The sequence below is a fragment of the Ictidomys tridecemlineatus genome, chromosome 4 (assembly GCF_052094955.1).
Source record: "Ictidomys tridecemlineatus isolate mIctTri1 chromosome 4, mIctTri1.hap1, whole genome shotgun sequence".
NCBI lineage: Eukaryota > Metazoa > Chordata > Mammalia > Rodentia > Sciuridae > Ictidomys > Ictidomys tridecemlineatus.
In genome coordinates this window covers 199,529,325-199,555,358 of record NC_135480.1, presented here as the reverse complement: position 1 = coordinate 199,555,358, position 26,034 = coordinate 199,529,325, and the positions used below count along the sequence as shown (strand labels likewise).

Genomic DNA, 26,034 nt, shown 5'->3' with positions numbered 1-26,034 from the left:
CAAATTGTTTTGGTTAGAGGTAACTGAGCATTTTCCATGGGTTTATTTCCTATGTGTATTTGGTTAATCTTTTCCCATTTATCTTATAGGGATTTTGATTTTTTTTAATAAATTTACGTATTGTGATAACTTTTGCTATGTGCAATAGAAATATTTTCCATTCTTTTTATTTTAGTTTTTTTTTTTTTACCTGCTAAGTGTAGTTTATATTTTCCTGAGTATCTTACTATGAAAATTCTCAAGCATTATAGAAAGTAGAAATCATTTTGTAGTGAACATTGGTATAATTTCATCTATATTTTACCAGTGATTAGTTTACTATAGTTTTTTTAACCTATTTATTTATCTACCTGTCCTTCATTCATCAATCGTATCTCCCTCCTTCCTTCCTTTTCAGTGCTAGGTATGGGACCTAGGCACTCATGGATGCTGGATAAGTGCTCTCCGTTAAGCTATACCCCTAGATCTCCTTTTTTTGTTTGTTTTTTCATCTTAATTTTTAATGCATTTCAAAATAAATTACAAACCTCAGTGTGCTTCCCCCTAAACAGTATCTGTTTGGATGGTTTATTATTGTTTTTAGGTAAAACTTATGTAGAAAAATCAACGGAGAGTAGGATCCCTCTGTTAAAGAAGATAGAAGAAACTTTTTATAGTGGGAATTTGCCTAATGAAGGGCCTGTTATAAGTTCGTCCATGGATAAAAGACACCTAATAATGCAAACTTGGTGAGGTTACTCGAGTTTCTTTATGGCTTTCATCATAGCTTCATTATTTCATTTTCATTGATTAATTATTGATTGCTTGTCACGGACTCACAATTTTTTTCTATCAATTCATAGCACTTAATAAGTGAAAAAAGTATGATTTTTGTTTTCAGAGTAAAAACAACTTATATAGCACAGTCAACCTCCTACTTTGTTTTGTATTTTGCTCTGCAAAGTGCAGTTCACAATCTCAAGGCATGAACATGGAGACTGAGCTTCAGAATGAGAATAATACCAACCAGAAACATCATCACCTTTTTATAGGGCTTGAATGAAATGAGGGTATATTTGAAAGAATCCAGCCCATAACCAGTTATTGCTGCTTTAGATTGTGAAACTTTAGCCACGCTAAAACAGGACATCATCACAGTGGAACTGACTTCCCTATATTTTAATCATGTTATTTTTGAGCCCTTCATAGGTGCCAGTCACTGTCCTAAGCACTTTGCATATTTTAACTCATTTAATTCTTGCTATGACAGCTTTGGTGAGTTCTGTTATTACCTCCATTTTATAGATAAGGAACATTGGATCCTCTGTGTAATTTTGTTCACATAAATGTAGTGGATTAAACACACAAAGTTATTTCTGCTCCTTCCCAAAACTAAAATGAAATACAAGAATAAATTGCAAACACAAAGAACAGATGCAGCATAGATTTTAAAAATTCTTAGAAAATACTGTTACCAACTTTATGCCAGTATTTGAAAACTAAAGCATAATGGACAGAAAATGTAGTTTATGAAAATTGACTCAGAAAGAAATAGAAAAATTTAATAGGTCATTTACTTTATATAAAGTAATTCAATGCTTGGAATTACTTTTCCAGATAAAACACTCAGCCGATATAGGTGTTTTTTATTTGTTTGTTTGTACCAGGGATTGAACTCAGGGGTACGCAACCACTGAGCCTCATCCCCAGCCCTATTATGTATTTTATTTAGAGAGAGGATCTCACTGAGTTGCTTAGCACCTTGCTTTTGCGAGGCTGGCTTTGAACTCTTGATCCTCCTGCCTTCATCCTCCTTAGCCACTGGGATTACAGGGATATACCACCACACCTGGCTCAGCCCATATAGTTTTATAGGTACGTTTTATCAGACATATTAAGGAATATATAATTTCAAATCATAGACTCCTTGAGTTCAGAACAAAGAGGAAACACACCTTAGCTTTTCTTGTGCTTGTTATTTTAGTTTAGTTTAGTTTTTTTTTACCTGCTAAGTGTAGTTTATATTTTCCTGAGTATCTTACTATGAAAATTCTCAAGCATAGACTCCTTGAGTTCAGAACAAAGAGGATTCTTGTTATTAACTCTTGTGCTATGGGTGTCCTACAAAGAGGAAATACACCTTAGCTTTTCTTGTGCTTGTTATTCTTGACATTCAATCACACAGAGGACAGTTTAAAGAAGAATAATTATCAATCAATGTCACTCATTAATGTAGGTATAAAAATCTTAGACTAAATATTAGGCAAATGTTTTTAAAAATTCATAATAACCAATGATTTGAGAAATATAGGTTGAAGGAACTACAAAATATTCTAACATAATTACACATTACCATGTTAAAAGGGAAAACTTATGTGGTCCCCAAAAGATGAAGAAAAAGTATGACCATGTTCATGAATAGGCAAACTCAATATTCTGAAGATGTCATTTCAATCCAAAATGATCTGTAGATTGAATATAATTCCATTCAATATTCCATTAGACTTTTACATAGTACCTGGCATGCTGATTCTAACAGAATTAGAATTCTAATACAGAAAAGGCAAAGGAAAAGCCAAGACAAACTTGAAATAAAAGATGGGTTGTGGAAGTGTGCTTTCTAGATACAAAACTTTTGTAAAGCTGTAATAATTAAATGCTGGTAGTGGGGTAGAGATACACAGATTTTGAAATAACAGAACAGAGGGCCAGAAACAGACCACATGTGTAAGGGCTCTTTATAAACAACGGAAGAAACATTGGACAAACTGTGGGGAGTAGATGAACATCTCAATAATTAGCTATCCATATGGGGAAGAAAAAGAAGGTAATTTCTTACTCAAGCAAAACTAAATTCCAAATAGATTAAAGATTTAAATTTAAAGGAAAGTCTTTTAAACTTTTACAAGGCAAAATAAGTGAATAGTCATCTATGATCTTGGAACGGAGAGGGATTATTTTAGAATGATCCATTGTATAAAGGAAAAGATTAAAATTATGAATTTTTATTCATTAAAAGATATTATTCATATCATTCCATGAATGTAAAGGTAAGTCACAAATCAAGACATTTACCATATTTAAAATTATCAGAACCGGCCTTGGTGGCGCACACCTGTAATCCCAACGGCTCTGGAGGCTGAGGGAGGAGGATCACAAGTTCAAAGCCAGCCTCAGCATCAGCAAGGCACTAAAAAACTCAATGAGACCCTGTCTCTAAATAAAATACAAAAAGGATTGGGGATGTGGCTCAGTGGTTGAGTGCCCGGTACCCAAAAAAAAAAAAAAAAAAAAAACCCTGAGGATTAGTATCAGTAATATGTAAAAGAAACACTTCAATTAGAAATCAGAGGGTGAATTTATTAATAGAAAAATTGGCAAAAGCTTTAAATGGATATTTCACAGGAAAAATGCCAATAGTCAAATAACTATATGGAAGGATGTGTAATCACAGAAAAGTACATTAAATGTACAATGAGTGAAACACTTAAGTTTTCAAAAACTTAGGTGTCTGACAAAGGCAAATGTTGTATTGTGCATGTGCCTGTCACTCAGCAGTTTCACTCTTTTGGACATATGTAGTGGGATACATGTACAAGAATTTTTTTTTAGCAGCATTGTTTTTATAAACCCTAGAAATTGTCCCTGTGACTTTCAGCAGAGAGCCCATAAACTGTGGTAGAGTCACAACAATGGAATATCATCTTAGTAAAGATGAACTACACCATCCACATGATTGTGTCTGTCACGGAAGACTGACTGACTAAAAGAAACCAGCCACAGAGGAATATTCAGTATCATTTCATTCATATACTGTTCAAGTTATAAAAACTAAATGGTAATTTGTTTAGGACTATATAGATAAACTACAGAAGAAACACACACACACCAAAAAAAAAAAAATAATTTAGGTAGTGTTTTTTTCCCAGAAAGGGAGAACAGTATAGTTAGGAAGAGACATACATCAACAGTACCATTTTCTGTCTTCAGCTAGGTGTAGAGGTCAACAAAGTTCTGACAAGGATCAAATAAGAAATATGACTATGCAGGCCATATTGTCTTTGTCATAACTACCAGGCCTGACCTTTAGTTTGCCATAGTAAAATAATGGGTGTTCCTGTGTTCCAATAAAACTTTGTTTACGAAAACAGGCAGTACACACACTTAACCTTTTCGTGTAGTTTGCCAACCCTTGAGCTGGGTGGTAGGTTTGGGGTTCTTAAGTTTTCTTCTTTAAAAATCATTATATGATATACATATTTGTGTGGGGGGTTTTTTGTGTGTGTATACTTCAATTTTGTTGTTGACTGTCAGGGATAGCGACAAAGTAGTGCTTGTACCAAGGTTCAGAATAAAAGTTGCATGACATTTTACAGTTTTGATAATCAGAAAACAGTGAATCTATATCTTGAACATCTAGAGGAAGATGATTTGTAACCCAGAATTCTTTGCCTACCTAATGGAATCCCTCAGAAAAGAGTCCTAGCAGCCTTCTACATCTGTCAGCCTCCTGTGATCTGTACTCAGTACCCTGCCTTCCCTTTGTGGTTAACTCTGTACTCTCCTGAAGTCCACCCCACTTGTCCCTCTGACTTTATCCTACAAATATTTTATTGTGGCATTATCCTCGGCACTAGGGATGCAACAGTGGACCAAAAAGGAAAAATCCCCATCCTCATGAAGACTGCATTCTTGTAGGGTAGACCCTCAGTAAACAAGGAATGTTAAACTTAGTACAGCCACTGATGGTAAGTACTAAGGGTTGAAGCAGAGGAGGAGAGTGGGTTGGGAATGGGGAGGCGACAGGCATTGCCATTTTAAAAGCAAGAAATGCCTTGCTGAGAGGGTGACACTTCAGCTTCCTCTTGCTAACTCAAGGAAAGTGGTCCAGCAGTAAGCTCTTCTCTTTTGCATCATTATTTTTCCTTTTCTGCTGGCGCATCCTTATGAGGAAACTAGTGTGCTACCAAACTTAAAACTTCTTTCACCATCATCTCCTTTATTGATTTTGTTTTTTACATTCTAGGCAAGTGCTTTACTACTAAGCTACATTTCCATCCCCAAAACAGCTTTTATTCAGTGATAGCGACAAAGTAGTGCTTGTACCAAGGTTCAGAATCACTATCAAGTAAAATTGAAAGGAATAAATACTTGTAAAACTCTTATAGTAGGATTTGGCATATAGTACGTATATATGTTTACAATAAAGCAATAAATGCTTCAATGGGAGGTCATATTTTAATCTTTAAAATAAAAACCAAGAAGTAGTTATTTAAAACAAGGGGATAAATCCCATGTTCATTGTGATTACATCGAGTTAAGGATAAGGAGAATCTTAAAGAAGATTGTTGGTTTTCAGTGTAAACCTTTACTGCTATTTTTCTGGCTTTATTTTTAAGACTATAAACATCTATTACTTTGACTTTTAAAAAATTCTTGAAGAATAGTTGATTCTTAACTGAATTCTTTATTTTCTGTTTGATTGTGGAAACCTGTTTGGGGGTAGTAGCTAGATACAACGGGCAGCATCCTGGTCAGTTTCCGGGAGTGCTTCTTGGGTGACATAGTTGAACAGACCTTAGTTCCATCAAATCTTTGAACCAGTCCAAATTCAGAATTTAAAAGTTGTTGTCTTATTTCCTCGAGAGGGGCTTTTCGTTTTCTTGTAGATGAGGCCCAGGATGTTCTGATGTTCCTCTCTTGGCAGATTCTGATGTGGCTTGCAATACCTTAAACAAGTTACATTTTTCTCAGTTTTGTTTGATAAGAGTGGGCTTAATGCTCCTCATAGCCATTAAGCATCTGAAAGAATAAAAGCTGTGGAACACCCCAGAGTACTATCTTTTATGAAAATGTGTACCAATAGAGACAAACCATACAATATTTGGTTCAGAGTCAGGTAAAATGCATTCCAGCGTGTCTTGGTCAATAACATCATGATGTTCTGTAGAAGAAAAATGTAAGTTTTTGTTCTCTTTGCTCAGTTAATGTATATTGATTGTTTTTCTTTATAAATGATAAATAGGGAAGGCTTAACTAAATCTTGTTCTCTAATGTAAATACTTCAGTGTGATTTCTTATACCACAAAGTTACCATTTTTCTTCCATATTTTTATCTCTGAGTTCAATTCTTACTGCTTTTTGGAAATTCTGTGGATAGCAGATAGGTAGAAGGTAAGACGTTTATAGAGATGATCCTACCTAATTCCATCAGCTTCCTAGAAGATCAGTATTATTCCCATTTCTATAGCAACCTATCCATCGGGGAGGTGAAATAACCTGCCCAACGTCGAATACCAGTCAGTTGGAGAAAGAGCCATGCATATCAACCATTTTGACCTGGTGTCGGAGGAGGGAGGCTTTGGTTTCAGGAAAGGAAGGAACTTCTGGGAATTACACAGACAAATGAATCGTAGCCCAAGTGCTTGCATTGGTGACCAGGTTGTTTACTGGGTGCCACTTCTCAACACTATTTTTAGAACCCTTATACAGGAATTGTCACAAGAGCCAGGACACATTGTTAGTACTGTCCCTCCTCCTGAAGGAATAATTTGAAAATTCTTGTAAAAAGCCAGAAGAGACACTGAGCCAAAGCTGGTGGATAAGGATAAGTGGGGCTGGGTAATGCTGGTTTGGCTGAAAAATAAGACCAGATTTTATAATAATGAGAGGCATTTCTTGTGTAGCTTATAAATAACTTGAGAACTCTCAGAGAGGCATGTTGTTAGCATGGGCAGAATAAGCATGTATAAACCCTTGTTTAGATGCATGCTGAGTACTCTATGTGGTCGGCCCTGGTTCCCCCACTCCTAAAGTTCTTTCAAGATAACCTTTCTGAGCCTCACAGTACGTCCCAGGCATTGAGCAGTCATACATATGTGATTATCAGTTTTTTTATTAGTTCTTGCATCAATCCCAGAAGCTGGTCTACTTTGTCTTCCTTTTGCATATGAGACTATTGACACCCAGAAAGTTGAAGTGTCCTATCTAAAATGAGCTGCAGGGATAGAATTAAAACCCACTTTTCTTGGCTCCAGGCCAAAATCCTTTTGGCTGCCTCATACTGCCTCCTTGGTAATTTTCCATTTGTCATGAGTTCACTCGGACACTTGCACTCGGAGAAATTTTCTTGGCATGATTCTGTTGACTGTGGGTCTGAATGACAGCAATAATCTCAGCTTGGCCATTGCTTTTGCTTGCACATTCAAGCTCTTCCCTTTAGTTTTTCTTTGTTTGATAGTAGGGATTGAACCCAGGGATGCTTTACCACTGAGCCACATCCCCAACTTTTTTTTTTTTTAAGTTGCCAATGGATTTTTTACTTTGTTTATTTATATGTGGTGCTGAGGGTTGAACCCAGGGCCTCACACATGCCAGGCAAGTGCTCTACCACTGAGCCACAATACCAGTCCTCATCCACAGCTCTTTTTATTTTTTTATTTTGAGACAAGGTCTGGCTAAGTTGCTCAGGGCCTTGCTAAATTGGAGAATGGTCTCCAACTTACAATTCTTCTGCCTCAGCCTCCTGAGTTGCTGGGATTACACGCATACGCCACCATGCCTGGCATTTCCCCTTGAGATTTAAACAAAGCCCTTGCATGCAGCCAGCGCCACTCTGGCCACCAGGGAAGCAACAAAAGGCCAATGTGCAGTTTTCTAACTGACACATCCACTCTGTAAGCCAAAGCCCTGTTTCTCAAATGCTGTTCAGTCTGCCCACTGTCTGCACATTATTCCACTCTGCCATCTCCCTGCCCAGCCTGAATCATCTGCCCTGAGCATGGCCCTGGTGGGACCCTGGCCAGATCCGCTCTGACTCACTGTGGCTTCGGAATATGTGTGCTACACCTCCTTCTAGCTCTTGTGTGTTTCAGCTCTATTGGCCCCCTTTATAATTTAAGGGTACTGGAAGAAGTTTCAAAAATTGAGAAGACCTAGCTAAGGGATGACAAAAGCATATTTACTTTCCTGAGTAATATATTTTTGTCATATCCAATGTATGCTTTTTAAAACAAGTTCTTAGGAAGGAACTACTGTTTATCAGCAAGATCATTACCTAATTAACTGAACCTCCACACCCAATTATTTTTGTGGCTCCCATACCTATGAAAAAGTTAATGCTTTTCTGGTGGTAACTGACTTAGGCACAGGGGAAAATAACTGAATATCATTTCCCTGTCAGTTTCTTCCTAACTAGGTAAATGCAGATTTGTCCTGGAGAATGTGGGACTTGAGCAGGACCCAGGTATCCGTGGCCCAAGGAGGGGTGGGTGATAACTGGGTCTTCTCACCAGTGCCTCAATACATGCTTTAGTATTCAAGGGAAGTCCTGGATATTTTCCCAACTTTGCCCCCATCCTGTCCTATCCACTCCCACTGACAGCTTCTATTGTCTGAACACCATCTGGTCTTATGACCTAAGAAGGGACCAGTTTGTGGTCAGGGCAGTTTTTGAGATTTGGCTTTTCTACCTCTTTCCCAGCAAACTTTACGTTGCTGTGACTGTGCCAGCCCATGTAGTGAACTGGACACCTAAATCATGTGTACAAAGCTTTTCTAGTTCTTCTGGACAAGAAAAAAACTAATCCTGTTTGCTTATCTGCAGCCCTTGAAGCAGAGATGAGAGTGGCAGTTTAAGAAGGTTTGAAATACTGGAGCTGAGCCAGAGCCTCTTTGCCTGCACGCTCCACTCTGCATGTTCCAGCCGTAGGAACAAACTGCATTATTTTGTTTCAAACTGTGCTCAAGGGAAGCCAAGACCTTGTAACTGGAAACTTCCCAAACAGAGAATTCTAAGACTAAATTTAGTTTTCTATTTAAAAAATAAAATAAATCGAACATTTTGTTTGTTCATCTTTTATATGTTAAAAGAGAGAGAGATTAACCTAGTTCACACCAACAACCTAAGAAGAGTATTCAAAGAAGTGAGAAGAAAACTAATCCTTTTGGTGAAGAGGGAAATCCTTAACAAAATGTAATGAAGTGGCATGAAATACAGACTCTGCAGCCAAACTTGCAAATAGCGTAGCCTCTCTAATCTCCATTACATAAAATTTTATTGTGGCTCAGAGAATATTAAAAACAGTTAAAGATAAATGAAAGGAACCTCCAGTGACAGGAAATAGGGGGAAAAATTGGTATGCTTTATTTATGTGGTTTTTCTATGTTTTTTTTAAATGTATATAAAATTAACTGCTTTTTTTAACTATACTCATTTAATTATGTGTGAGTTGAGTTTCTCATGTTCACATTGAACTATAACCAGAATGAAGAGAATCTTGAGAATCTAGAGACTGTATAATATACAGCATTCTGTTTAATTTGTGATCTTTTGATGTAACTTCAACCAGCCAACGTCTCCTTTTGGTTTTTACCTTCCTTTCCTGCGTGTTCTGCCATTGCTTCAACAAACTTTGAGCACCTACTTTGTAAGATTCAGATTATTCGGGATTCCCAGAGAACTTTTTAAAAATGTAGATTTGTAGCAGTACTTCCAGACATTCTGATTCAAAATATCTCGCATGGAACCAGGGAATTTATGTTTTTTAAGGTTTCCCAAATGATCAGTAGGCAGACCAGATTTAGAGCCACTGAATAGTCAGTTCTCTAAGACCCAAAAAAAAAAAAAAAATTCTTTATTGACAGTTGTTATTTTGCATCATTAGACTTATTTTCATTTTGAGGCTACATAATCGAGACTAATTACATTTCTGTAGAAGGCTTTTATGAGTATAGACTAGCACTTTAAAAAATTCTTTGTTTTTCTTCATCTTCTTTTTGGCAGACCTTCGATTTTGGTCATGGATAGTCTAGAGAAGGACATTGCTAAATATAATATATTCAAGCTCTCAGTAATGTTATGGAATGCCAATGCAGTCCATCAGTGTGATGGACATCTAGAGCATGTATATAAATACATCTAGAAAAGTGATATTTCTTTTTAGCCATTTCATTAAAAAAAGACCTAAAATTTTTATTATTTTAGTAATGTGGGCAATTTATGAAATAAATTTGTATATTCTTTAAACTATAGGTATTTTTTCTTATATGGCTCTTATGAATCAAAGCTCTACCAAAAACCACTAATGGATTACATCCAACACTTACATCTTAATGAACTCAAAAATCCCTAAATGGCACCCGGCAGACATCTCTGAGGCTTTCGTTATGGAAACATGAAGACCTACTGTGTACTAAGTCACTGGGGGCAAGGGTATAATTTTGTTGTGTTGTTTCTGCAGGCAGTAGCTATAGGCTCTTTGGTAGACTACTCAAGACAGTGGGTTATGAGATTAGGTCATGCAGTAATGATTTGATAGAGACTTGTAAAAATTCACAGTTTTGCTTTGCTGCTACCTTGATGGCTACACAAGACATCCAGCTAGGCTCACAGATATCCTATTGTGATACCTTTTCCCAAGACAGAGGACATTAACTTTGGGGTCAAGGGAGAGGGGGTCAGGGGAGAGGGCATCAGATTTTGAGGCAGGATAGTTTTGTTCAGTTTCTGCCTCTGCCATGTACTTAATCCTCCCTGAAACACTTTCTAGCCATAAGATTGTGAGCAAGTTGACCTTTGGAGTCTCTTTGCCCTCTTCTGTAAAAATGAGAGTATGAAAGATTCATGAGCATAGATATGAAAAACTAAACCAGCACTGGGCACATACTACTAATCCAGTAATATCATTTGACACAGAACCTCATCTTTGTGGGCAATAATTCCCAAGCTGGAGAGTAATAGAGACCATGGAGAGTGCTCAGATTCCACACGCACAACTGGTGACAGTGTCTGGGAGGGAATCCGTGCCACAGAGGACAGTCATGTCAATATGAGAGATTTTACGTATCCACTCCCTCTCACTAGTCACTTACTCATTGAGTCAATGGTCATTTCTTATTCAAGTCTTTACATCACATCACTACATAGATCTGAGTGACCTAGTTAGCTTCCACCTTCCCTTGACCCACCATTCCACCTGGTTCCCCCCATCCCCAGAGAACAGCACAGCAACATCACTGTTGTCCTCCAGAATTGAAGAGCTCTGCCTTCACAGTCTGTGCCACCCAATGCTTGCCCCAGGCAGAATTAGGGATTCCTTCTTTATATGTTGACACACATAGACCTCCATTATAGCACCTCTTTCATAATGCTTTTGTGTTGAAGTTGATTGTTTGCATTTTGATCTTTCTCTCTCTATTGAAATTGCTCCAGGGCATGGCATATCCATAATGGATACTTAGTAATTGTCAGATTAATACAGATCAGAGCACAGAGGCAGTTCCACTTGAACTTAGAGCACAGATTTGGGAGCCTGACTTCACTCAGTTCATGTTCTAGCTCCGCCTTGAGCTCTGTGGACCTTATGCAAGTTTCTTCATCTGTAAAACGGGAACAGTGAGGCTACTTACCTTAGAGGGCTGCTGTGAAGATTAAAAGGATTGAATATATGTGAAGTACTATCCTCCATGTTTGGCATATAGTAAATGCTAGTTAAGTGGTTATGATAGGGGCTATTTTATGGCTTTCATCTTTCTGAGTTTATTGACCTTCTCTAAGGTTTTATTTGCACAACAAAACTCTACAGGGGGGATCCATTTTTCCCTCCATAAATCAGATTTAGCAACACACCACACAAAGGTTCCTTAGTTCCTTCTTTGTGTATGAGTCCCTGATAAACAGGTACTCCTGACTCCATGTTCAGTTATACTTACTTTCCTTTAAAAATGTTATTACTTATTAAAGCAATATTATAAACCATTAGCTTAATATGTTTTACAAGTATTTACAAATATATATATATGTCTTACAAATATTTATAAAGAAATATAAATAATCATATATACTAACTTGAGTTGGCAAACTGATGTCTCCTTGAGTTTGAACTTTGATCCATTGACAACAGATGCATGTCAGGAGGGATGCCCAGCCATATCCCAACCCCATGATCAGTTAGTAATGCCTGTCACAGATGCAGAATGGGGGACTGGCTGCCTAATGAGAACTGCTGTCCCTGTATTTCAGTAAATTGTTATCAATCCCCATGTAACCTTGCCTTTTCCTTTTTCACCTAGAAGGTTAAAAGAAAGCTCTTTCTCCACTCCTGGTACTATGAACTTCTTTACAGTTTTCCACACCATAGATTCTGCCTTTGCTTTGGTAGCTAAAGCTTTTCTCTGGCAGTTCTAGTTGCTTTGATGTTTTGAAGTGTCAAATCTTGTCAGGAAAGCTTATTATTCTGATTACTAACTTACTCTAATTACTCTAGCTAGTAGGTAGCTTTAGGAAAGAGAAGTGATTCAGTAGACCAATGCTTTCCTGAGTAAGCCTCCCCTTGACTTTGGATGATACTGCTCTTGGGGGAAGGTATCTGTTGAACTCCATGTTGTTGTTTTTGTTTGTTTGGTTTTCTTTCTCTTTCCTCCAAAAGATAGTAGAAAAAGAGGAGGTAAGATGAATCCCACCAAATTAAAAGAGAAACTGCTTAAAGAAACATTGCTCCCCCTGTCCCTCTAAAAAGAAGCATTGCATCTTCACTTCTAAGAAAAGCAGGGCATTCTTTGCTCTTTTCCTTATTTCCATTAACACATCTGGCATCTGTCTAGACTAGTGGAAGTTTCTTTGATTTCTGAGACTTTCAAAGTTGCCTCTCTGCTAAACCATCTTTGATAGTTTCTTAAAAGCCAGATCTTCCCCTGGCAGATATAATAAGCACAATTGAAACATGCTGAACTATTTATAATTAAAAGTTTTTCTCAGACCTATGGAAGGGTTGACCTAGGCTAATTTTTTTCATTTATTCTAATTTGTTATAAATGGCAGCAGAATGTATTTCAATTCATAGTGCACATATAGAGCACAATTTTTCATGTCTCTGGTTGTACAGAAAGTAGAGCCACACCATTCATGTCTTCATACATGTACTTGGGGTAATGATGTCCATCTCATTCCACCATCTTTCCTACCTGTGCCCCTTCCCTTTTCCTCCTTCCCCTTTGCCCTGTCTGAAGTTCCATTTCTTCCATGCTCCCCATCCCCATTATGAATCACCACCCTCATATTAAAGAAAACATTTGGCATTTGTTTTTTTGGGATTGCTTACTTCACTTAACATAATATTGACCTAAGCTAATTTATAAAATCTCTGCTGATTTTGCTTAAAATTGTTTGCTGATTTTACAGTGGATTTTCCATTTGAGAATAAATCATAATTAAAAAAAACCACACAATACTGTTTGAATCACGTAACCATTTATTTCCTGATGACTACAAAGATGGCTTATAGTTAAATAAAATAATCTAATTCTCAAGTTGAGAAAGCTAACAACATCTGTAAAACACTCTACATCTTCTACAACTAGGATGATTCTTGGTTGAAATAGACTTAAAAATATCTTAACTTTAAATCTAGTAATCAGGCATTTTTTCCTCTACCCTTTGTTTTATCAGGCTCATATTTTTCCTCTATCCTTTGTTGAGGCTCAGAGGGGAAAGTCAGATGCCTCTAACAGTGAAGCAGGTGTCAGTTTGATTGTTTAACATTCTGAATTCTAGAATGTGAAGAATGACTGTGACCATCTGATTTTTTTTTTTTTTCTCTGCCAGGTTTTAGAACTGGGATCTCAACACTTCTTTTTTTTTTTTTTTTTTTTTTAAGAAATGTTGTGCTTTATTAAACAACTGCAATTCATGATCTGTCTGGTAATATCACTTATTATTTCTCATGACACTCAGTTGGAGGCATGCTCACATACCCCAAACATCTATATGGCTCCCACTCAGTGTCGAACATGATGGGAGATCAGAAAAGGCTTCTAGTGGGGTCTCTGTCCTTGTGGGACTTGAATCTGGAGTCTCATGGCCCTAGTCTCCTAAGAGCATCTTCTCTAAGATCTTGAGCACATCAGTGGCTCAGAGGAAGGCTGTGCCCTCCACAGTCAAGTGATGGAAATGGGGTGGCTGATAGATGGTGGTTCTTTAGCTCATGAATTTGGGGTAGGCCTCTGTAGCTGCAGAGAGGAGGAAGCGAGACCAACTTTGAGATAGACTTATATTCAGTCAGTATATCTGAAGAGGGTAAATGGGGGCAGAGGAGGAATAGTCAACTTCCATAGGAATCTTGTAGCTAGCCTTTCATTTTACATATTGGGGAAATTGAGACCCAGGAGAGGAAGCGGCTTGTTCAGATCAAAAAGAGAGTTAGTGGAAGACTCTGCAAGTATGTGAATAAGAACATGCCAGAAACACAGACTTTCAACTACTTTTAAACCAGTATTGCAGATATGTGTGCCCACAATGTCATATAAACCTTTCCCTTTGACTAACAGTCATTAGTTTCTTGTCTAGAATTTCCTGTGAATTAAAGACACTACAACACCTTAGTTAAATGTTACTAATCCTCAGGAAATGATCAGATCTGTTTGTTTTAAAAATGATTATTTTTTAATCTAAGACTCTCATGCCCTAGGCATGTGATAAACTGTGTGTGTTTAAAAAAAATAAATAAAAGATTATTTCCCGTTACTCGTATTTTATCCTAGAAATGTGGCCATCCAACACTGAAGCAAATGCCTATCTACATAACCGGGCAGTGCCAACAGGGACAATATCTTATCTATTTTAGAAATCTCCACATTGTGGATGGCACAGGATAGGCACACAAACACTTTTTAAGTTGATTTATACATTATAGAAATCGTGGCCATTATAGTCAGACCTGGATGTGAGTCCCAGTTCTATCACTTACTAGTGAGTGTCCCTAAGCAACTTATTTCACCTCTGAGACCATTTCCTTACTTGTGAAATGTGATGAAGAGGATGCTTGTGTATCCATACACATTTCCTTAAAGCAGTACTTTGTGAGTATTCAAACCCCAAAATGATGCCTGGCACTTAACCTGTGTGGGGATCTTTTTTTTTTAAGGAGGGATTCTTATTTTTAATTCCATTTTAAATTGCAAAGTTGTATTGGGAATAACTGAGGCATTGGAATCTGAAATCTTGACAATCTATGCGTTATCTCTGAGAGATATACCTTAAACTAAAAAAAAAAAATAAGAGAAAGAAAAAGTGTCCTTGTGATTTTTTTTTCCACCTTTATCATTGATCATTCTCCATTTATGTCCTACCCCCTCTGCTTTCTCTCCTTTTCTTCCTCAACCTCAAAGAAACCTAATGGAGCCATATAAAAAGCTCCAAGATATAACTGACCTTGTGCACCTTTAATTGAGGACAGAATTTGCTAAAGTGCAGCCAAAAAACCCACCAGTGGTTTACTTTCCAATCTGTGTCCCGGCTAGACTAGCTGTTGGCTGTATAATTTGTCTAGTTTTGTCTGGAGTCCTAGACTATTCAGCTGCTTCAGGGCACAATCTTTTGGGGTGTCATTAAATGGGATTGATAATTGGCTTCTGATGAATATTCATTGTGACTAATGACTTTGGGCAAATTTTACACATACTATCTTTCTATTCTCCCACTGAGTGAGATTTGATAGAATCATTTTCCTCAACTTGCACTTTAATTAAATATTCACAATACCCCTTTGTTGACTACTACACTCCAAATTGTATACTTTCATCATTTTAAATTTTTGTCTTCTATGAAGAATGAGCATAGTCCTTTAAGACTTTTTCATTTTTAGAAATGGGACTTAGAGTTATTTTTAAAATAAGTAGTTAGTGATATTTTGTGTGTCATAGTACATCATTTCTGGTTAAGCATAGATATATGGTCAGACTTTTCCTGTAATCAGCTTAACTGCTGTTCTTAAGTAACGATGCACATAATTTGTACTATTTAGTATTTTGGAAAGGAGCCAAACAATTCCCCGCTTTGTTTGTTTGTTTTCTTAATCACATGGGTGAATGCATTTTACCCCAACTACAGAGATTTGTCCCTTAGAAAACTCCTGTAACAAAATGATCAAGCACCTTAAAAGCTTTGATTTTATTTATTAATTACTATTATTATTATTTTGCATCAAGGATAAGTAATTTTAAAATGTTGATATTTGGCTTAGTAGACTTATTTTGAGGTTAAGGACAGACACATGGAAAGAACATTTCCTGAGGATAAGATTTTGTCCCCAAACAACTTCAGTTAAAAAGAAGCTAATCAAGTTTTGTCTCAGACAGGACCGCTCTATCCAATGACTCTTTCAGAGAATTACAAATGAATGTGAGATGATGTTACTTTATGTTTGTAAAGTACCTTATAGGTTTTGAAGTGTTTTTATTTATTTGATATGTTTTAGAGTTATAGAGTAGGCATATTTTTGGATGAGTGATTTTCCAAAAGTGGTATATTTGTATGTCTAAGCATGTTATTGTTTTAGAATTTGAGTCATATGCCCTACTCTGTGAGACTCATGAAAATGTTGGTACAGTACTCTTGAAGCCAAGTCACCAGCTACCTTTATGTTGTGATGAATATATGCTAAGTAGGAATTTTTTTTTATTTATTCAGGACACATCTCATTAAACAGCACTTATATATGTGCTTTGACACTGAGAACACGGGGATGAAGGGAGACGGGAACTTTGTGTACTTTATAATCAGGGTATAAACTGCAGATAGTAACAATCCAGTTAATAATGGGGACACATATCCAGGGGAGCCAAGGCAAGACTTCAGAGAAGAGGGGAGGAGTATGTGTGCAGAGACCTGAGAGAAGGGTTTGCTAGGGACACAAGTCTGGGCTACATTGGGGGATAAATAGAAACAAGAGGAGAGGAAAAGGAGTCCATAGCTATTCCTACATCTGCAAATGATATATTCCAAAGGGAAACTTGGAGAAGGCAGTTGAGACTGTGGTTGGAGATGCTGCTTTACAGGTAGACTGGGACCTGGTAAAGACATCTCAGTTATACCCCCAAAGACTTGGAGTACAAAGTGATATATGTCTGGCCCTACATGTTAAGGAAAGCACTCTGGCTGCTAGTTAAAGGCTGAGTGCAGAAAGAGCTGGGGCCAAAGGCCAGTGTAGCCCTCTAGACTGATTTCAGGGTCAAGTTGGAGTAAAGCTGGTTTATTCTCACTCAGCACCAGCAAGGATCTTTCATCTGTGAGAAATCCTGAAGGAATTAGTCATGTATATACATTTGGCAGCCTCCTTTGTCAGGGAACCTACCAAAGTAGATAGGGAAGAGTGGATTGCACCTCAGAGTCTTGGCAGAGTCGTTGGGAGCAGCTCCCTGACACTGTGGATCCCCTCCTGTTAGGAACGTGTATCTGATTTAAAGAACAGGGTCTGGAGGGAAGGGGAGGGTTGGGGAAATGGCGCCCTGGCTTTAATACACAGCTCTCACAACTGTGAAACATCAGCAGAATATCCAATTTAAAGCTGTTCATGTTACACTAACCTCTGGGATTCTTTTAACTGGGCCTTGGCACGTCACTCTTTCGCCACGTAAATGTCCTTCTGTCAGCAAAGACCAGTTAACAGCTTCCAAAAGAAGCAAAGTCCTCTTGGGAACAGGCTTCCCAGAAACCAAAGAAACATTAAAGAAGAAAGACGGAAAGAAACATGTGTTTGTTGGCTTTTGTCACTTCATAGTTATATCTCCAAAGGTGTTTTTTTTTTTCCTTCTCTTTTGGCCATATTGAATTTTGTAGCAATTGTATTCCTTTTATTATCTTTGTTTCCTAAATTTTTAGTTGTATTAAATACTGGTTTTATTATATTTGTAGCCCTTTATGAAAGGGTAGAGGATACAGAAAGGGGGCATGTCAAGAGAATAGGGAGAGGAAGGATTAGCCAGTAAACAGTGCCAGAGAAATTGATTAACTATGTGGAAAAAATAAATTATCACCTCAGCTCTTAACATTAAATTAATTCCAGATGGATTAAAGAGTTAAATGCTGGGAGAAATTTTGGAGGACTTTCTTAGGATGAAAGTAGTAGAATTCACCACCAAGGTAAAGATTAGTCTACATAATTATTTAAACTTTCTCTTCACTCAGAAATGCAGAGAAAATTAAGGATAGATTGTTTTTTAAAAATTACAGAGTGTTGGTATTCTTTGCAAATTATCGGTGAGTGCTTTTTTACAAATCAATTTTTAAAATCTGATATTCACTTTTAAAATAGGCTAACAATAAATAGACCATTTACCTAAGAAATGTATTCAATAACTGCAAGACAAAAAATATTTAGTCTCAGTCATGATCAGAGAAATAAAGATAGATACAACAAGTATGATCAAATAAATAAAAATAAAAGTAAGATAGATACAAGTTAAAGTCGCTATCTTGCCTACAATACTTGGTGCTGGTGACAGGCAGCAAGACCAGCATCATAGTGTGTGGCTGGGTGAGTATAAAGAGCCTCCCGCCTTCTCTTTTTATTATATTAACATATTTCTGATATTTGTGTTACTATCCTTATTATAAGCCTTAAAATATGCATGACCTTTGTGAATTTTACATTTAGGAACCATACATAAAAAATACTGACCTGATGCAATTTTATAACTTAATGATAAAAGAGTAGTTAAATAGGTGAAATTCATTGCATATCATTAAAAGATATTTTCCAAGAAGATTTAAAGATGTGGGAAAGTGGCATAAAAATTTTAACTTTTAAAAAGAGCAAAAAGAATACTGTATTCATAGTATTGTTAGGAAAGGAAACATAAGTACTTATTCATGTAACCCTTGAAATGTTAAATAATCTTCAGATAATGTAGACTTTTATTTTCTTTTATCCCTTTCTCCATTTTCCTAAATTTCTGCTCTAAATGTGCATTAGTAATTTTTTTCATTTACAGTGCTTGGGATGGAACCTGCTAGGCAAGCACTCTCCCACTGAGCTATACTGTCAGCCTTATAGTTAGCTTTAAAGTGGGGGCGGGTGGGGGAGGATGGATAGACACTTTGAAGAACCACCTCCTCCTAAATTTGTATTAGAGTGATTGGGTTAACTTATTTTCTCCATACTTCTCAGCTTCTTTAAGATATGTTGCTTCCCCCACTTTGGTTTTTTAGCTCTGAATCTCTGCTCTGCTTCTGTTGCAGTTGACTGCCTGCATCCATGGTGCAGCTGCAATGCTCTACCCCATGTACTGGCAACATGTGTACATCCCCGTGCTGCCTCCACATCTACTGGACTACTGCTGGTAAGGCTGCTGCATATCTTGCCCTCTGTTTTCCCTCTTCCAGGACCCGGAATGTTAGATCTATAGCTGTTAATGCCACTGGTGACTCTAAATTAAAAATACTCCAAAAATGGCATGGGTTTTAGAGCACCTGATTGCATGGCTTTTTTATTTCTAAATAGCCTTCATATATGTCATGACATTCTGAAGAGTTCAAGAGAGTAGATAATACTTTTTCATACTTTTCCTATTTCTCAGTTTGGATAAACCAAAGCACCAAGAAGTCATATACTTTTGTTTCCCCCTCAGACAAATTGGAAACTGGTGACAGGAGCATTTGAGATCCCCAAGATCTTCAAGTTTCAACCATGCCCTAGAACGTCCCATCATACTTGCTTTCAGCTGTGGTTTGGGAGCATAAGCTAGATTTCAAAACCTCTTGAGGCTTTTGATAAAAATTTCACTATTCAGTGAAACATGATTTAGTGAAAGGAGGAAAGTTTTGGAGTTGACTTGACAGGTCACATGGCCTAGGACTTTGTTTCCTCTTCTGTAAGAAGAAGTTGCTTAATGCATAATTACATAGAGATGAAACAAGACAGCAGTTGAAGCATCATGTAGAAAAGCTGGCTTGTGGTCGGTGCTTAGTTAACGTTTCTGCTGAAGCATCATCCTCTTCACTATCTGTCTTCAGTGGATGACTTTAAAAAATGGTTCATGTGGTGAATTCTCCTTATGAATAATTTTTTTCTCTAGAGTAATGTGATAAAAGACATTGTCCCCAAATAGCTCCTATCAGGAGATATTGGCAAAGGGAGCACAATGTAGGGATGTAGCACTGCCTGCCAGATTGGAGAGCTTCTGGAGAAAGGGACTCATTCAAGCCACTACAGGCCTCTCACTTAACAGATGATTCAGGATATTTATCATTGGGTCTGAATGATTTGAGTCCAGATCAGTCTAATTGTTGCTCTTTTGAAATCATTTCACGGAAAAGATTCACCCAAGTAGCCAAATTGACTTGGGAGCTTAAAGGCATTGTGCAGTCATTCCTAATTTTAATGTGTTGGGTTTGCCTTGCTCTCAGGAAGCCATGTATTTAATGAAGATGTAACTGAGGGCCAGCATATAAAAATCTGTGATCCTCTCTTTATTATACATTCTTTTTTTTTTTTTATGGTACTGGGGATTGAACTCAGGGGCACTCAACCATTGAGCCACATCCCTAGCCCTATTTTGTATTTTATTTAGAGACAGGGTCTCACTGAGTTCCTTAGTGCCTCAGTAAGTTGCTGAGGCTGGCTTTGAACTCGTGATCCTCCTGTCTCAGCCTCCTGAACCTCTGGGATTACAGATGTGTACTGCTGTGCCCAGCTCTTTATTATATATCTTTCTTACCAAGGCAGATTATCTTATCCATGCCTTTCTCTCACCTTTTATGAGATTAAGAGGCCATATGTCCCCTACCATGTGGAGTATATATATATAATCCTGGTTCATTTAAAATTTCTTCTTGATTCATGAGGGGACTAGGTCCCACATTTTGTCAGTATGTCTCTTTATAACTTGGTTTATTTTGGAAATTATTTTTAGTTCATGATGTGTTCCAGGTGCTGCTAGACTAGATTTTGTTTTCCATCTCTCTTTTGGTGGAGGTATTGTAGTTTTTGCAGCTGGAAAAGGATAATAATATAAATTCCTCATAATAAATTCACCTTATTCACCATTAAATGTTTGAGTTTTCCCCCTTCCTCATGGGGTGTTTTCAAACCCTCAATCCTTGCCTCTCTTCAGGTTCTCTAGCTTCTCCCCAACTGGGGACTCCATGGAGTGCTGAACCATCTCCAATAGGAGATCATTAGACACCTGTGCCCACTGCCATAGCCTGGTGCAAGTCCACTTCATCTTTTGGCTTCTAACACAGAGACTAGGAACTTTCTTCACTGCCCTGTCATTGTCACTGACTTGTCTCCAGTTCCTCATCTCCTTTCCATCTCTTTCCCTGCTGTCCTCAGTGACTTCAGAAGCCACACTGTTAGCCTCCCCTACTCCCACTGAACCCACATTGGCTCTATTTCATCATTTGTATAGAAGTTACTTCCCTCCATTAGAGAGTCCTGAAGTAGTGCAAAGATGAACTAAGAAGACTCAATTACTGGCCAGTTGTGTAACTGAGGGCAAATGACAGCCTCTCTGAATCTCTGCCCATATGTCTAAAAGAATAAAAATACTAGAACATATTCCTTACACTGTTTCTAAACAATTGTATGTAAAAAAGCACTTTGTAGACAGAAAAACAATATCAACCACCCAGCAGGATGACACACTTGGTGTTATTGAACTGATTCCCACATCTCTGGCTTCAGGTTCTCCCCTCTGATTCTGACCCTATTCTTTGACTGTCTCAGCAACTCTCTTTCTTCTAAAAACCCTTTGTCTTTACCATGTCTTTCCCCCAGCCTCCTTTTTGCTCCCTCTGTTCCACCTCTTTGATTTTCTTGCTGTCCTGTTTGCTCTTGTGAGCTTTTTCAGTATAGCAAATGTGTACTGATACCTCTGTGTCTCAGCACTGTGCTAAGTGTGGGGAAGGCCAAGGTAAGAGCCAGTCTCCATCAAAAGGGGCTCAAACAGTTGGGATAGAAGACAGGCACACAGACGGATTGTTTGCACAAACACTGCTAAGATCTGTGAGAAGGGAGCTGTTCCAGATTACTTTGCCACTTACCTGGAGACTCTGGCCCTCTGGCCTTGCCATTAATACTATCCTGCCCCATCTTCCTGTCTGCTTCTTGGATGACAGATATGTCTGGAGAAAGTCTGGAAATCACTGCAGAGAGGACTCACTGCAAAGTGGTGCCATCTGCCCTCCTCAGCTTGCCCTGTTCCTCTGAGCTCTGAGCCTCACTGTACTCACCATGCTTCAGGTTTGGGCTGGCCTTCACCACATTCTGAAGGCTCCTGCAACTGCCTTCTTCCCTCCACAGAACCTATACTCGTGGCCTCTCTTTCCTCCTTTCTACCATCTCTAAGGAAGGAAGAGCAGTTTGTTCAAAACCATTGACTTCACCTTACTCAGGGTTCTGTCTCCTGAGGGTTGTCTGGGTGGGACCCATCGGGACCTCTGATCTACCTGGTATCTTCAAATCTCCTGCCTCTTCCCTCTCTTCTCTCCCCACAGATGTGCTCAGGTGCCCCATTCTTCCAACTAGACCTTCCTTCACTTGCTGTTCTTTTTGAGTTTCTGAACCAGTTCTCTTGGTTTTTTCACTGCCATGTATCTCAAAGGAAAGGACTATTACTAGGGTTTCTTGTCATTTGGATAAAAGATGGGGAGGCTGGAGCAGGGAGAGGGGGAGTTAGAAAGGAAGGGAAGAAACAAACTATTCACCCAGGGAAGGTAGAAGGGAGGGAGATAGTGAAACGGAGAGAGAGCAGAGAAGGGAGAAGGTAGAAAGGAGACATATATAATCCAAGACTCATAGAGTGACCAACTGCCCCTTCAATGCAGAACCTACTAGATTCCTTCTCCCCACAGCCACTACACCCTCACAGGCACATGACTCCTTCACAGATGCCTATCCCTTCCCCAGAGGCATGCCTCAGGATTTCCCATGTGGAAAGAGACACTCCCCATGTGACACAGCCTAGACAGTGCATTAAAGGGCAGCCTCAGAGCCTCCCAAACTCCAGTGAGACTCAACCTTCATGTCTCAGCACTAGCCTCAGACAGGAACACAGGGATTCTGAATTCAAGCATGGGTAGAGCTGGGAGAATTGACCATTGCCTCTGTCACATAACACAACTTTAGCTTGCCATTATTTATAAAGTTGTGATTGCTAGATTTTTAGTTACTTTAAGACCAGCATCTTATAAAATTCCAGAACCATGGAGAAAATCAAATGCTATGTCATTAATATCAGCAGTAACAGTAGTCGCCATTGTTGAGTGACTCCTTGGTCCTAACCACTGGACCTGTGATCTTGGTTAGCTCTTCCAACTGCCCTGCAAAGCAGGTGTGATTAGTTCCATTTCATTACATCAGTAAACCATGGCCTCAAGAGGTTTAGTGATTGACCCCATTATAGACAGTATATATTGTCTGATTCCAACCTTTTAAAAACAAGAATTATATGAATTCATAACACAAAATTAGATATGTCTATGTACAATAGAGAGGCAGAGTTCTGGAAAGAAATATATCAAAATGTTTAATAGTGACTTATGATTGCGGGAGAGAGGGTTCCAATTTGATTTTTATATTATTTTCCATATTTTCAAATGCTTCTTGTTTAAATTTTATTTGTACTTTTTAGATACACATGGCAGTAGGATGTATTTTGGCATATTCTACTTAAAGGAGTATGACTCATTCTAATCAGAATCCTATTCTTGTGGTTGTACATGGTGTGAAGTTACTCTGGTCATATTTTCAAATATTTCCAAAATGAGGAAGTATGGTCTTTTATAATTGAAAAAGCTTTCTTTTGAAAACTAAGTGTTTATTCGAGCCAATGGTTCTTTCCCAACACCATCTCTCCCATTTTACTTATTTAGAGGATTTTTTAGCTTCTTTATTCTTTCTTATGAAAGCCAGTCCAGGATCCTCTTTGCAACTTCATCTCACTCTCAAGAACTAGATTACCAGCCTGAGTGAGGTCATTGTTGTTGGCAGGTCCAACTTTGAAGGAAAGAGTTGGCAAGGAAAGCCACTGAGCCTTTGTTACCCTAAACTTCACCCCAGAGAATCAAAGTTAAGACTTGAGGCTGTGGGTGCCCTTGTGGTTTTTGTGGGGAGGCTATTTCTGGATGTCTCTGTGCTTGCGTGAAAGTCTTTCCTGGTCTCTTGTTTTCATGAAAGAACTTTTTGAAATAAGACCAAAAGATGATTACAGGCCAGAGGGGGGCATTGGTGTCTGTTAACTGTAAGATGTAAGGATGATGAAATGGAAGACCAAAACAGAAAAATCAGCTCCTCCAAACAAGGCTTAATTTGGTCACCTTCAGCCTGCTGCCCCTACACTGGTCAGAAACTATAAATGTCATGAAATTTGACTCAGTGCTAACAACTTTATTCTGTTTTGCTGGGTGACTTTCACCACCCTTGAGTTTCATCCTTGGTGGTAAGAGCCAGCAGGGATAACTAGCATTTTAAGTAAAGTGCTAGGAGTCTGAAACATGTAAATTTGAAGGAGGTTTGTTCCTCTGCAGATGATTTAAATGTTAAGTATGTCCCTATGCAGGAGATACACGAAATGGAATCTGAAAACTATTATCTCCTGTAGAAATGAACTCTCAATTTACTCACTGCACAGGAAGGGCGGATTCTAGTCATTTTCACTGCCAGCAGGTGCCCTTTCTATGCATAATAGACTTCGAAAGTGTAATTAACACATGAGGACCACTGCTGCCAATTTTTCTTCAGGTACAGGCTACTAGGAGTTTTCAAGACAACAGCGTAGGCCACAAGAGCTTTTTCCTTTGCACTTGAAGATGCAATGTTCATTGACCTCTGGACAAAGACATGTTAAATGGGCTGAGCTCAGCTCCTGCTGTTGGTGTCATAGGTCCCAGAGACCCCAAAAGCTGTATCACAGCCTTCAGTAGACCAGAGGCCAATAGAGCAAAACACTAGTTTGCATGCAGTTAATAAATGGAAAATATGATACTGAAAACTCTGCGATTATGTGGAACACTCTAATTGCACATTCACAAATACAACAACCAATTATCTGAGTTAATTCTAATTAGAGCTATAATCACAGATTTTAATTATCTGAATAAATTGGTTTGGTACAAATGGTCTGTCTTAAATATTTCCCAGATTAATTTTTTCATGTCTCTTCCCATTTGGGAGAGCCTGATCAGAGTGGAAATCAGTCTTGGATTTCAGGCAGAGCTGGATTTAGATCTCAATTCTTATATCTTGTTAACTATATAATTATTAAAAATCTATTTTACCTCTTTGATCTGCACTATCTTTTTCTGTAAAATGGGTATAACTGGCTTTGATGAGGCTATAGGAATCACAAGGATTAATCATCAAGTGACACATAGGGGCCACTTAGTTAATGGTGATTGCTCTTACTGCCATTACCACAATGGGGACATGGATTTTGGTTTCCAGAAGGTTTAACTCACATCAGATGTTATTCTTGTTTCTTCTGCCTTGTGAGCTCAGAAGAAAACTTTATAATTCATCTTCTCTTTTTACCCCTCAGATTGTTTTTATTTTGATTTTTTTTTTATTTAACTTGAGTTATTGTATGGTTGTTTTCATTTGCAGCTGTGGCATAAGAATGAAAAGAAAAGAAACAAAAGCAGATGGCAGAGAAAACGAAAGGAGTAAGACATTTCCAGCCTTTATGAATATTTAAAAACATGTGCTGCTGGTTCCTTTTCTACTTTAGATCTGTGCCATTCCCTTGACTTTGAAAGTGAAAATGAGAACGTTCACTACCTTAGCTGATGAATCTCTAACCTTGGCCAATGTTGGGAAAGCCTTCCCAATTCTGGACAAAAGGATTAGCTTGCTTATGAGAATCAGAACTCCCTTTCTTACTAACAATCACCATCAACTGAGTACTATGTGGCAAGCTCTATAGACATATTATTGCAAATCTTTAAAATCAAGCTCTAAAGTAAATAAGTAGCTTTCTTGTATGTTAGGAAGTTGAAGCTCAAGGGAGGTTTAGCAACTCACACATCTAAGAAATAATGGAGTCTGCACTTGAAATCCAAGGCCATCTGATATTAAAGCTAGCCTTACTAATAACCTCCCAGAGAATAAGTTGTACCCATCACTAAGATTTTTGTCAAGAGGAACTGGGGTTGTGACTCAGTGGTAGAGTGCTTGCCTGGCAAATGTGAGGCATTGGGTTTGATTCTCAGCTCCACATAAATAAATAAATATACAGATGCATGTATGTATATATACATACATACATACATACATAAAGATA

General features: G+C 38.0%; 1 protein-coding gene across 13 annotated transcripts in view; it reads left to right on the top strand.

The window, feature by feature from the left end:
* Positions 1-26,034, top strand: part of Dennd1a (DENN domain containing 1A) — a 517,467-nt gene that overhangs the window by 262,306 nt on the left and 229,127 nt on the right. For all 13 annotated transcript variants that reach the window (XM_021723518.3, XM_021723517.3, XM_040286285.2 and 10 more), the window contains one exon: positions 18,995-19,095. In XM_021723518.3, coding sequence (XP_021579193.2) covers positions 18,995-19,095 — 101 coding nt within the window. The remainder of the gene's footprint in view (positions 1-18,994; positions 19,096-26,034) is intronic.